The following is a 13,720-nucleotide window of genomic DNA, read 5'->3' on the forward strand; positions in this document are numbered from 1 at the left end:
CATAACTTACGTTTAATACAAGCTGTCATAGATCACATACATCAACGTTTTAAATCACACTACCCTTCTGAAAATAGAAGTCCCATCTGCAAGAATAAAAGAACTGACACTTTAAAGTGCTTAAATAATTACAATTTAGAAAAGAAAAAGTAAACTTCCAACTTTCCAGAATTAGTTGCAATACTATGTGATGCTGCAGCTTTGTAGAATTTCCATATTATTTCCAATATTTGGAGACTAATTAATAGCAGCACTAACCTAAAAAAAAGTAAGCCTTTTTGAGGGATAATTTCTTTAATGTTTTAAAGAAACAAACAAGTGTTGTTAATAAATAACCCGACAAAAAGATTATTGTTGATAGTTGTGTTTCATTATACTTCCAACAATGACTAAAACATCTAACTTCAAGACCTTGCATGCAGCCATGGGAAAATTTACTTGCTCTATGGTTCTTATTTGGTCCTTTGTTCGTCCCAATAGATCATAACCACCTTCAAAGGATTAAGATAGTCATAAATGAAATTACTTGAAGAAACTAGAAAGAAAGAACAACAAAATTATATTTCTCATTAAGTACCTTGATTTTTGTAGGTTTTTGCCTCAAAACAGGATGTAGAGATTCTCTCAGTGCTTTTGTTGAAGCTTTAGTTCTAGAAGATTGTGCTTGAGCCAAAGCTTCTCTTAAAGAACATGGTTGGGAGTTCACTCTTTGCCACAAATATCCATTTTCAGATGCACCTTATGGCTGCATTTCATGTGATGAATTTAGAAATACAATAAATAGGTGTCATTATGACTGAATATCACTAGAAGGAAGAGATTATAACAAAATATACCCTCATTCCTTGACGATATGCCTCAGATAGATACTACTGATTAATGGCAGGTGAAAGTGGAGACGATTAACATATATATAGCTTTATCTAAAATGGTTTCTTAAAATACATAAACTATTTGATACCTTTCCTTGAATGCATTTCCTCCCACTATCACTACATGAATGCTTGAGTCCACAATTACACTTTTAATTGGATCCTGAAACAAGGAACAAAACTTCTACTGGTCACATTAGGTATTATTCAAATAGTGAGATACTCAAATGATAATTGCTCTCTATTGACTATTGGATATTAACTCTTTAAATACCACAAAACATGAACAAAGCTCTAACTCAATAGCTATATCCTTGACCTAAAAGTCAAACATGGATCCTACAAAGATAATTTCAGATAATGATCCCAAACATTATGGAAATCATGACTGATGTCATTTTGAAATTGAGTACTTTGTCAAATGCATACACCCAATACTGAATTCGTGTCAGTTCAAATCTAGAAAAGAATACATATGCTAATTTAAGTAGTCAATAATATTCCGATCATCAAGAAGTAAAAATTAAAGTTAAGATGATAATCAATATGAAAATTCTCATTGACTAAAGATTAAAAAAATCATAAAAATTCATCCAAAGACCAAGGGTTTTAAACTGTAATAGCAAAAACAAAATGTATATAAACAACGAGAAAACCCTAGGAAAACCAAAATTATGAATTAAGGAAGGTAGAGCTTAGAAAGAGAGTCGTGATTTGAGCTAAAACTCAAATAGAAGTAAGAGTGCTACAAGGAAATTGGAACTTACACACTACTAGAAAACAGAATTGGAAGTTGATGAAGACTCCTTTAGATTTGGTCTACTTTATAAGAGAGGACGAACCAACAGTTCAAACGACGTTGGCAGAGAAATGACGAGTCAACGAGGTAGGCCAACAGACTGAGATGAAAGCCGACGAGAATGTGATTTCTAAGGTTTTTTAATACTCTTCATGTATGCTTCATAGTGGGGCGATGCAGGTGGACGGTGATGGAGGTGATTTTCCGGCAGAGGAGGGATTTGAGTCGAGAAAGGTTAGATTAGGATTTTGGGAGGAAATCATTTAGGGCTTTGGCAAGAAATCAGAAAGAATGAAAATAAAATAGGGGAATGGAAAAGAAAGCGGGGGATGAAAATAAAACGAGGGAAGGAAAAATGAAGGAAAAGCGGGGGAAAAAAATGGAGACGTCGATTTCTGCGAGCGAATGGCGAGGGCCAAGAAAAAAAGACATGCAATTTTTTGTATTCCCTCGTTCTTCCATCGCTAAGAGCTTTTAATTTGCGACCAATTAGTGGGGGGATATTTTTTGTAGTAAATTCTTACAAATCCATTGTTGGTCTCTAAAAATTCTATAATTATTTTTGTTGAAATATTTGTGCGTTCCCTTGCTGTTTCCTCGCTAAGCCGTCATTGATTAGCTAAAGACAAAATCCGTTGTTGATTCCGTGGCTAAAGGTCATATTTCTAGTAGTGATAAAAAGCCCTAAAATATGAGATGTTAACATGAGAATTACTTGCTTATAGACGATTGCAAGAAGAAAGACGACGAGGTTAGAACCAGAATTCCACGTCTCTTTTTTTTAGAAGATAGAGGCAATATGGTCCATTTAGTTTTCATTTCGATTTTAATGAGTTTAAAATATAAAAAATAATTATTAAATATATTTTTTGGATAAATTTGATATTTTGAAAACTTAAAAACAGTAAATATGATTTAGGTTGGACATTTAACAAAACATTTATGAAAATTTTCCTAGCAATAATGATTAATAATTTGTAAGGGTATCCAATTTTTTACAATTATATATATTTAGTTACTAAACTTTTTTAACATGATTTGCCATTGAATTTATTCTAATTGTTCAAAAAATATCAATATGACTGGCAAACCCACTATACCCAATCATATTGGTATATTTTGAACATTTTGAACTAGTTGAATAGTAGACCGTATACAAAAAAAAAATAGTGACTAAATATGTACAAACATAATAGTTGATTACCTTTTGAAGTCATTATCGGTTATTTTAGCAAAACCGATTACTTCCCATTGAGTTGACTGATCAACTTATGTTAAACTTTTTTTTAATAAATTTATAGATAAATAGTGTATTAGATTCGATTATATAAACTATAAAGTTAAATTACTAATATATGTATAGAATCAAAATAATTTTGAAAACTGTAAGCATTTGAATACATTTTAAACCATTTTCTAGCCATTTAACGTATTTACTTCATTAAGTATATTCCTCTCTTAACTAATTGTTTATATATTTTATTCATACGATGGATATTTAATAAATTACAAAACAAATTAATCCCCTATACTAATATAAGCAAAGTCAAAGTTGTTGACGCCGTTAACAAAACAGTACTTAATTATTCAACAATGGTTGGTAGATTATTGGTGCACGTTAACCGATTAATAATAAAAGATATATATATGCAATCTGTGAGATCAGATATCTTACCTCATCCACACAAAAGGTATCTCGTCCCAAATTCAGTAGCTATATGACTATCTCCTTCCAAATGCTACGCTTGTAATTTCTTTCAACACTTTATCTGAATTATCAAATAACTATTTTCTCAACAAACAATGGAAGCCTTCCTGAAAGAGATTCAACATCTTAAAATCCAACTAGAAGATATAAAGTCAGCCACAAACAAATTTGATAACAACAAAATCATCGGAAGAGGCGGATTTGGGAAGGTGTACAAAGGAGTAATTTCTCATTCTAAGGGGCAAAGCATGGTTGCTTTTAAGCGTCTAGATAGTAGCTATGGGCAAGGACATCCTGAGTTCTTGAAAGAAATTCTAATGCTTTCCCGTTGCACACATGAAAATGTCATTTCTCTCATGGGATTTTGCAATGAAGATGATGAAAAGATCATTGTGTATGAGTATGCATCTCATGGAAGCCTCGATCATCATTTAAGTAACACTGATCTCACATGGATGCAACGTCTCAAGATATGCATTGCAGCCGCGAAGGGGTTGTGCTACCTTCATGATCCCAATGGATCAGAACAAAGAGTTATACACCGTGATATTAAAAGTTCCAACATTCTACTTGATGAAAATTGGAATGCTAAAGTTTCTGACATGGGACTATCGAAAATAGGACCCGCTAATCAGTCGCACAGTTTTCTTCCCACCAATGTTGTGGGTACCTTTGGGTATATAGATCCGTTGTATATGGAGACATACTCCCTCACCAAAGAGTCGGATGTATACTCTTTTGGTTTGGTCTTATTTGAAGTATTGTGTGGGAGACCGTGCATTGAACATAAAAATGGTCATTTTCATAGCTTAGTGCCAATGTGGAAAAAAAGATATGAAGAGACGAAATTAGATGAGATTATCTTTGAAGAGGTGAAACAACATATGGATCCGAGGTCATTGAAACCATTTTCAGACATTGCTTATCAATGTTTGCGTATCTCTCGTGAAGAAAGACCAAAGATGTCTCGTGTTGTTGAAAAACTTGAAATAGCGCTTGAGTTTCAAGAGATCTCTGAAGAGGTGGAGCTACCAATTGACTATGAAGAGATGAGTAAGGCTGCAGTTCCTCCTCTGGTCTACAGATCCAAAGAAGAACTAATGATGCTTCTCTACAAAGGTATCATGGTTAACGAGGGCAAAACGGTAATTACATATATCTATAACTATAGAATATCGCTTTAGATTTAATTTATTTATATTATAAATGGTAACTTGTGATTATGAAAAGTTAATCTAAGCAGATGATTATAAGTTTATAACTAAATAATTGCGAAGTATACATTGCAATGTAGATCTATTTAATAAGTAATAACACTCATGTTCGAGATTTCACTTTACCTTAAAATGCTAACACAATATATGCAATATAACTTGAAAACTGAGAAAAACTTGGCGCTACAAATCTCTACTCTTATAAATATTGCACTTGTATACTAACTTGAGCTTTTTAATGTTCAGTGGTTTTCATTAAATAAGAATGGAGAACATTGTGAAATGATATCCGCAGCAGAATGTTTAATTCCTTTGTACTGTATCCCTCGACAGAAAAATACTTTTCCGCCGAAGAAATCAAGGTTACTTATATCCTCGTTGATGTTTCTAGGTTGTTTAGACTATTTCATGAATATATATAATAATGTATTCTTTGATGCTTTTTGATACAGACTTATAGTGAACGACAATATACCATTATGTTGGAAATTCAAAACACATGTGAGAACACAGTTTTTGTCACCACATATCATGTACACAATTCATCTTGTGTTCAATTTGGAGTACAGAAGTAGCGATTATTTAGGCCTTGGTTACATATTGGCTGGGGAGACAAAATCTTCGACTTCATACTTTGCAGATAAGAGAGAAGATGGATTGTTGATGGCTGAATTGTATCACTTTACTAGCGATAAGAGAAATGTTGATCTTGAAATTACATTTGAATGCCAAAATCCATTGATAGTAGAAGGCATCGAGTTTCAACCCATGGAGAGAGTAAGCCGAAAAATGCCAATTTATTGATTTGGATCATTTTGTTTATGTTTTTAGTTCTTCAAACATTGTTAGAAGATAAATCAGTAGCAAATACATTTCAAAGAAAGAGAATATGAGTCCTTTTTATGTAATTGTTCAAAGTCTAATGTCAGTTTCCTAGGTTGAAAAGCATGAAGTGTTAGAGGATAAGGAGGTGGATTTGCAAACCATATCACATTCAGAAACATATTGGGAACAAAAATTGCCAAATGATTGGGAAGAGATGATCAAGTGGTCAAAAGATAGTCTGCAATGGACCACAAAGAAGGAACTCTACTCTATTCTTTGCAAAGGATTCCTAATCAATAATGGGGAAGAGGTATATTTGATTTAAATGATTTTTCTTATGAGTTTTGAGACATTCTTAATCATTTAATTCTCATATGTTGTGAAGCCTATGAACATCATTTCAAAGGAAAAAACTCTAGAATTCTCGAACAGTTACTTACACATTTATTGATTTACAGTGGTTTTCTCTTGCAAAATATGGGAAGAAATGTCATATGCTATCAGCAAGAATAATGGCTTTGCGAAAATCAGAATGGAAATGGCGTTCTTTACCTGAATCAAGGTTCTTTCTTTATCTCTTGTTAACAAGGGTATCATTGGGTTTCCCTATTTTAAGAAAATTTCTATTAAAGGCAACAATTTATTTTTGCAGATTTGAAGAAGTTGCTTTTGATCCTCATGGCAGCTTTCGGATAAAATGTAGCTCTAATATCCTTTCGCCTGAAACAACATATGCAAGTTACCTTGTCTACAAATTACAAGAAAACTATTATGGATTTGAGTCACCTTTAAAAGTGATTGATTGTGTGAAAGTGAGTGATGGTGTTTTCTTTCAACCTTTTGAAAGACAAAATCATAGTGAGGAGGATCTATCATGGTATATCTATTTACATAGTCCTCAAACCCCAATTATTAGACGAAAGGTTTATCAAGATAACCATGACCTTGTGAATAGACCCAAGAAGAAACGGATTCCACAACAAAGGAATGACGGTTGGATGGAAGAAAACGTATGGGAATTTCAAACTGGTACTACAACTGAAAGTATATCCAAGAATCTTAGATTAATGACCATTTATGATGCTACAAGGTCACTTAAAGGGCTTATTGTGCAAGGCATTGAGTTTAGACCCATATAGATTCACTTTATGCTGTGATTGAGATGTCTCCATGATTTATTCTTTTATCATTATTTCAAATTATGAGTTATCTATTATTATTATTATTATTATTATTATTATTATTATTATTATTTAAGATTAGTATTTCCTTATTAGTTAATTTTTTTTTTTTATGTTTTTAATTTTGGTAAGTAGGGTTCTGTCACAACATTATAAGTATGACCTTAGGGTCCTATATGATTGTTAGATAATGGATTGATTCATTCTCAAAAGACAATTACATAAAAATGTATAGAGAATACTTAAAGCATAATGACTAAACCCTAAAGGGCTTGGTCCTAAACCCTAATCACTAACACCCCCCATAGTTTGATCGGGTGGAGACAATTAAACCGGAAAAATAAACAAAAGAAGAAAGCATAAAAACAAGATGAAGATAGTATTTTTGGCGATGGTAGAGCTCTAATAATGGTGGGTAACATCGACTGCTCGTCGGAAAAGAAGAATGACGAAGCGGCAACGATAGGTGATTCCGTTGTAGATAAAGAGAAGACTAGCAGTAGCAACGATGATCATGCAACTAGCGGCAGAGGAGTCTAGAGAAAGGCAACAAGAAAGAAAGAGGGCTCGAGCTGCGGCGGACGGAGCCAACTCTGGCGAGATCGACAACTGCAATGTTGATAGAGAAAGAAACGAATACATCAGAGGCTGTCCAGCGCATAAGGTGTCATCGGCCGGAGGCAACAGTAACATAGTAACATCAGGAGGGGATGAATCGGAAAAGAGATCTGAAGAAGTGGCCAACGAGGAGGAGGCAGATGGCTCAGAGGCAGGGTCATCTGAGGATGAGGTAGAAGTAGACGAGGCAGTGGAAGAAACCGATGAAAGAGCTCTAGTTTGGTGCTGGTGGCTGTTTTATTATTTAGGGGTAACAACCAAAAACAATGATTTTTTTTTTCTCATTTTTAAATAAGAAATACAGTCATTATATTGTTCCAAAACCAATTACATAATAACAATGTTAAATCATAAGAGTAATAATATCAATAATTACGGAAAATGGTGAGGAGAGAATGTTGTGCCATCACGTCGGGCCCTTCCCTTTAGAACCGGAAGTACCTGAAAACATAAATACAATCTGTAAGCAAAAGCTTAGTGAGTTTCCCCAAAAAACCACATACCAATCATAAATAAGATAGTGCTATGGGCCAAACCATAATCTTACAAGCAATTTCCTGTCGAGGGCCAAATCCTGGTTTTACAGACAGTTGCCAGGGTCAGATCCCGATCTTTCATACAATTGCAAGTGGCCAGATCCTGGTCTTTCATATAGTTGCTAGGGGTCAAATCCTAGTCTTTCATACAATTTCCAGGGGGTAAATCCTGGTCTTTCATACACATATATCAAATATAGCTAACAACCTATATCACAAATAATGGCCTGACCTTGGTGCCTTCGACCCATTGATATATTGAGAAAACTCACCTCATAGGCAGATAGAAAGCTGAACTAACAGGCTGCTCACCTTTGCAATTAATAACCACTAAAACTCATACTACCTTTCAAAATACCAAAAATACCCCTAGGTCAAACCCTAGAAAAAACTAGGTCAAAGTCAACCGAGTCAATCAGGTTGACTAAGTCAGTACGTGGGGAGTGCTCCTTGTGTATGTGGGTCATACCTTGCAATTGACTGAAGGACGGGGCACTGACCTCTTATGCTCAGCGTACCCTTCGGTACGCCCTACGTACGAGGCTACTTGCCAACTTCTTAGCCAAATGCTTAATCCCTTAAGTACTCACATCTAAAATTCAGATCCAAGTAACATAAGATGTCCTAAGCCATGAAGTTTCCAACTTTATGGCCTAACATGGCTATTAAGTCATTAAAACCAAAAACCCTAACCTCTTAACCCATTAAGACCATCTAACACTTGCATGGGGGGGGGGGGGGGGGGAGGGGGAACTGGTGACCAAGAACTCACCTTTATGACTTAGCACCCCTAAAACTTCTAAAAGGACATCTCAAACACCTTGGAGTACCTTCTACTCACAAAGGCTAAGTTTAGGACCAAAAAGGAAACAACTTGATCAAAACTAGATCCAAGATATTCAATCATCAAGTTTGAAACTTTTTACCTCCACAAGGTAGACAAGGGGACTATATGTTGGATCCAAAGCATTGAGTGCAACACCACCACTTCAATGTTATTTCTTCTACTCCAAGAGCTCCAAAAAATTCACAAAAATGGCCCTAACAAGGTTCACAAGCACAAACACACTTAGGGTTTTCAAGATAAGAAGAGAGGCTAAGGTATAAAGGTGCTTGAGGCCATAACAAAGATTAAATAGGATCCAAACCGTAAAACTTAGGGTTTTGCATTCTGACTGCATATGCCATGCGTACCTACGTACACTCAATGTACTAATGCACTCGAGAGTACGCCTTGTATACAAGGGTGTACGCCCCGTGTACTCTAAAGTTCTACAAAATTACAAAATTGCCATCAAGGACTAAACTTGCAAAATAAACACAAATCAAGGGTTAAAATGGATACATGAAATCTAGGTGTTGCAACTCTCTTCCACTTGAACTAGATTTTGTCCTCGAAGTGTGCTACTGCAAATAAATCTGGTTAGTGCTCTCGCATTTCCGCCTCTGGCTCCCACGTCCATTCGGAACACTTCCGATGCTTCCACTGTACCTTGACCAATGGTACTTCCTTGTTGCGTAGAGCTTCATCTTTCGATCTAAAATTGCCATCGGTTTCTTCAAATAGTTCAGGTGCTCGTCGACCTAAATATCATCCAGCGATATCATTACCGAATCATCGGCTACACACTTCCGTAGCCGAGATACATGGAAAGTGTTATGGATCTAACTGAGCTCATCAGGAAGATCCATCTAGTATGCAACCCTGCCCACACAGGCAGTAATCCTGAAAGGACTAATAAACCTGGGGCCTAACTTGCCCTGCTTCTGAAACCAGATGAGATCTTATCAAGGTGACACCTTCAGCAACACCAAATCTCCCACCTGAAACTCGTCACACCCCAAAACCGAGAACGGCGGAAACGTTCTGGGGCGGAGGACATCATGTAAAGTATCACAACACAGTATAATAGTAAACAAGTAAACAACATCATCCATTGCATTAAGTATATAATTTTAATACAAGTGTACTGTAGTATATAAGACACCAAAACAATGAATCAAAATATAAGATGAGTCTTGTATGTGCTCCATCTTCTCAAAAGCTGGCATCGGTACCTGTCTACTGATGACCTGAGAATACAAGTTATTTTGAAAGAGTTTATCAACATTAAAGCTGGTGAGTTCATAAGTAATTAGTGTCTATGTTTGTATCAAATTGTTTGAAACATTGCTTGAAGTACGAGTTTGTAAACGTTTGTAGTAAAAGTATATGAATGTTTGTAAGTGTTTGTAAAAGTTTGTAACTCCTAGAAAATCCTACATTTTCTACTAAAAGTAGCCTTCTACCAAGGCACAACTGTTTTGTCTGTTTGTTTCTTGTAAAAGTGCGTAATTTCCCAAGTGTAACTATCATTATCAAATATAGTTTGTACATTAATGTTTAAGTGAAATAATCACCAAATAAATGTAAAGGGTAAATTAATGTAGTACTGTAGTGTTGTATTATAGGAACTGCTGCTGTACTAACTACCTTAAACCAGATTTATATCAAGGTATTATGTGATTAATTGTACCATACTATCGACGGAAAACACGACAATGTAAGTCGTTAAAAGGTATGACGTTTGACATCCGCAGACCTGCAAGTCCGGCTCTAGGTAGCAGCAAGGTGTAGGATAGTCAATCCAGTATAGATCTATACGCAAACTCACGCTCTCCCTACAGGAGATTCTAGCTACAACTCGGGCCATGACAATAAAGGCATGCTCCGATACAATGGATCACATTTATGTTATCGTATACTTGTATATGTAATGTATTGTTACTCTTCATAGTATCATTGTATATGTTCTCTTTCTAGTATAGTTGTGTATGTTCTCATCATAGTATAGTTGTATATGTTCTCATCATAGTATAGTTGTATATGTTCTCATCATAGTATAGTTGTAAATGTTCTCATAGTAATAAGTAATGACTCATGAATGAACTGACTCTTTTATGCTTCATTGAACTAGAAGTAGTAAGTAGTATATCTCTAAACTATACCTATTATAGCTTTATTAGTAAACTTGTTGAATGATTGAATGTATTGAACTGAGATAAAAGTCTTTATATCTATACATATATACATAATATATAAGTAAGGGTTCAACGACACTCGGACAAACAATCGGGTACTTTAAGACCACAACCAAACAAGGACAGGAAGTAAAGTGGGTTATCTCTCCTAAGTCCTTCAAACCTTATTCATATAACTATATATGTAGTAGACATGGTTTTAACAATATATAAGTTTGAAAACTGTAAAAGAAAGGTTTAGTATAAAATTGAATTTGATAAAGAGTTTGACATGTAAAATAGTTTGATAACAGTTTGAAGTCATTTGCTTGGTAAAACAGTTAAAAGCATGAAAAATCCATTTGTATGTTGGTTATTAATCACATGTGATTGATCTAATAACTAGCATGGTTCAACTTGTATTCCCCCATAAAGCATTTAAAAACATCTAAAAGCATTTCAAACGTTAATTAAGGGGGTATGAACTCACCTGTAGTGAGTGGTTTGGATGAACTGATGAAATAGGATTGTTAGGTGTCAAGTGAAGACTTGTACACACTCAATGATCCTAGTTTACATATGATAGTACATATATGTGACAACCCGAAATTTCCATTGTACGAACATCATCTATTCAATAGAAGCTAGTTCAGTTTCAGTGATTTTCAAGCTTTTCCGAACAAGTTTGTGTACATTAGGGTTTATGTTTTAGATGATATCAGGAGAGTGGATACTCCTGGTTTTGTGAAACTTGGGCATTTCAAGTTTCATACTGTTACAGTCCAACATCAGGAATAAAAATATTTTCTGCCAAAATATTCCAGGACTATAAATAGTTTTCTGAATTAAATTAATTCATTATTCACAATTCCAAATAGAGAAAAGCCATATTCTCTCTGACGGATCTTCGGGTTTTCATCCCAGATTGTGAGTCTACTTTTCTATATGTGTTTCAATACTTGTTTAATGCTTATTAACAACAATAACATGTTTAGATTACAAGATCCGGGAGTTTACCGCCCAAGAACGTTCTTGGGGAGTAAACTCCAAAATGGAACTTTAATGCTTTCTAGACCCATTCCTATGTTAGAGGACTTATAAAGGACTTAGTGTATGATCTTTGTAGCCTAGAAATCATCCAAGAAACACAAGTTCTAGGAGTTTACGGCCAAGGAACTCCCTTGGGCTGTAAACCCCTTTTCAAGGGCTTAAAGTGCCCCAAATCTTCCACAAATGCTTAAGGACTTTATCTACTAGTACTTGTGCTTGTTTAGAACACCAAAAGCTCATCAAAATCACAAGTTAGTAGGAGTTTACGGCCAAGAACTCCCTTGGGCCGTAAACCCCTTTTTGTGGGACAAAAATCATTCCAAGCAACCCTTAAGCCTTTAGACAATTTACCTTGCACCTTTGGGACTAGAATGGAGAGTAGAACACATAGAAATCACTCCTTGAAAGGAGTTTACGGCCAAGGAACATGACTTGGGCCGTAAACTCCAAGTGAAGGCACCAAAGTGTGTCTCTTGCCCCCATTAGCCTTAGATAAATTCATGGAAGCCATCCTTGATATTTAAGAGCCTCAAAACAATTAAATTCCAAGAGTTTACGGCCGTAAACTCTAGGATGAAGGACCTTAGGCCGTAAACTCCCTTATGGAGTGTTCTAAAGCCTTAAACTACTTCAAGTGTTATTCCAATAAAGCTAGGAGTGTTCTAGGATCAAGATAGCACCACAAAACACCCAAAAACACCATTTGAGGAGTTCACGGCCATAAACCCATGAGTTTACGGCCGTAAACTCCAAGGTGTGGGGTTTGTTGGATGGTGAACTCCTATACAAGGCCCTTTGATGATTCAAACCCTTTTGCCTTGTCCCGTAGCAACTTAGATACAACCATTTGAACCTTAAACACTCATAAAAGTGTTTAAATGTTTTCTAAGTGTCTTAACTTATTTATTTAAGTTATTATTTGTCTAATTAGTTATATATATGCTTATTATATGATAACTAGGCTCGTGCGTGTAAACCAGCCTCCGTTTGCCACCTAGCACGGTAGCCGACACTGCAATTCAAACGACTCACCACAAGTGAGTTCATACCCCTTGAATCAACCTTTGAAATGATTTTAAGTGTTTTAAATACTTTATGGGGGGGGGGGGGGAATACAAGTCAAATACTTATAAGTTATTGCTTCAATCACATGTGATTGCATTTAATCACATGTGATTAATAACTAGGAAAACAACGATTTTTACCACTGTTCAAACTGTTTATCAAAATGCCTTACTTTGAAATGTTTTACAAACTGTTTTACTATCCAAACTTACTTATAGACTGTGATTTAAACAAATGCTTCTTATACTTAAACTGTTTTATTAACTTATGCCTTCAAATTGTTTTATAGATCGACATCAAGTCGATCTCCTCTTGAAATCATATTTATGCTTCAAATGTTTTATGAAAACTTATTTATGTTTTATATATTCAATTGCATGCCCATATATGTATAGATGTAAAAATAATGTTTAAAGGACTTAGGAAGGCCATCCGCCCTATTTCCTTTTCGCGCCTTGAGATGTGGTCTGGTGGGATTTCGGGTGACCATCCGAAGGTCGTTTCAATATTACTTATACATCATATATACATGTATAGACATAAAAGTTCTTCCATATTCATACTCATCAGTACATCATTAGCTGGTTACCATCGGGGTAACGCAGGATCAATACATATACAGAAATACTAGAAACAATACATATACAGAAATACTAGAAACAATACATATACAGATATACGAGAAACAATACATATACAGAAATACTAGAAACAATACATATACAGAAATACTAGAAACAATACATATACAGAAATACTAGAAACAATACATATACAGATATACGAGAAACAATACATATACAAAAATACTAGAAACAATACATATACAGATATACGAGAAACAATACATAT

The 13,720-nt window shown here is 35.0% G+C and overlaps 1 protein-coding gene across 1 annotated transcript; it reads left to right on the forward strand.

Moving 5' to 3' along the window:
- The first annotated feature begins 3,351 nt into the window (after positions 1 to 3,351).
- LOC111890454 (uncharacterized) lies at positions 3,352 to 6,670 on the forward strand. The gene is made up of 6 exons (XM_023886573.3): positions 3,352 to 4,524; positions 4,840 to 4,955; positions 5,046 to 5,370; positions 5,531 to 5,728; positions 5,877 to 5,980; positions 6,071 to 6,670. Exons 1-6 carry the CDS (start codon positions 3,475 to 3,477, stop codon positions 6,555 to 6,557), a joined length of 2,280 nt encoding a protein of 759 aa, XP_023742341.1. The 5' UTR covers positions 3,352 to 3,474; the 3' UTR covers positions 6,558 to 6,670.
- Positions 6,671 to 13,720: the final 7,050 nt, after the last annotated feature.

Source organism: Lactuca sativa, chromosome 5, assembly GCF_002870075.4.
Source record: "Lactuca sativa cultivar Salinas chromosome 5, Lsat_Salinas_v11, whole genome shotgun sequence".
Lineage (NCBI taxonomy): Eukaryota > Viridiplantae > Streptophyta > Magnoliopsida > Asterales > Asteraceae > Lactuca > Lactuca sativa.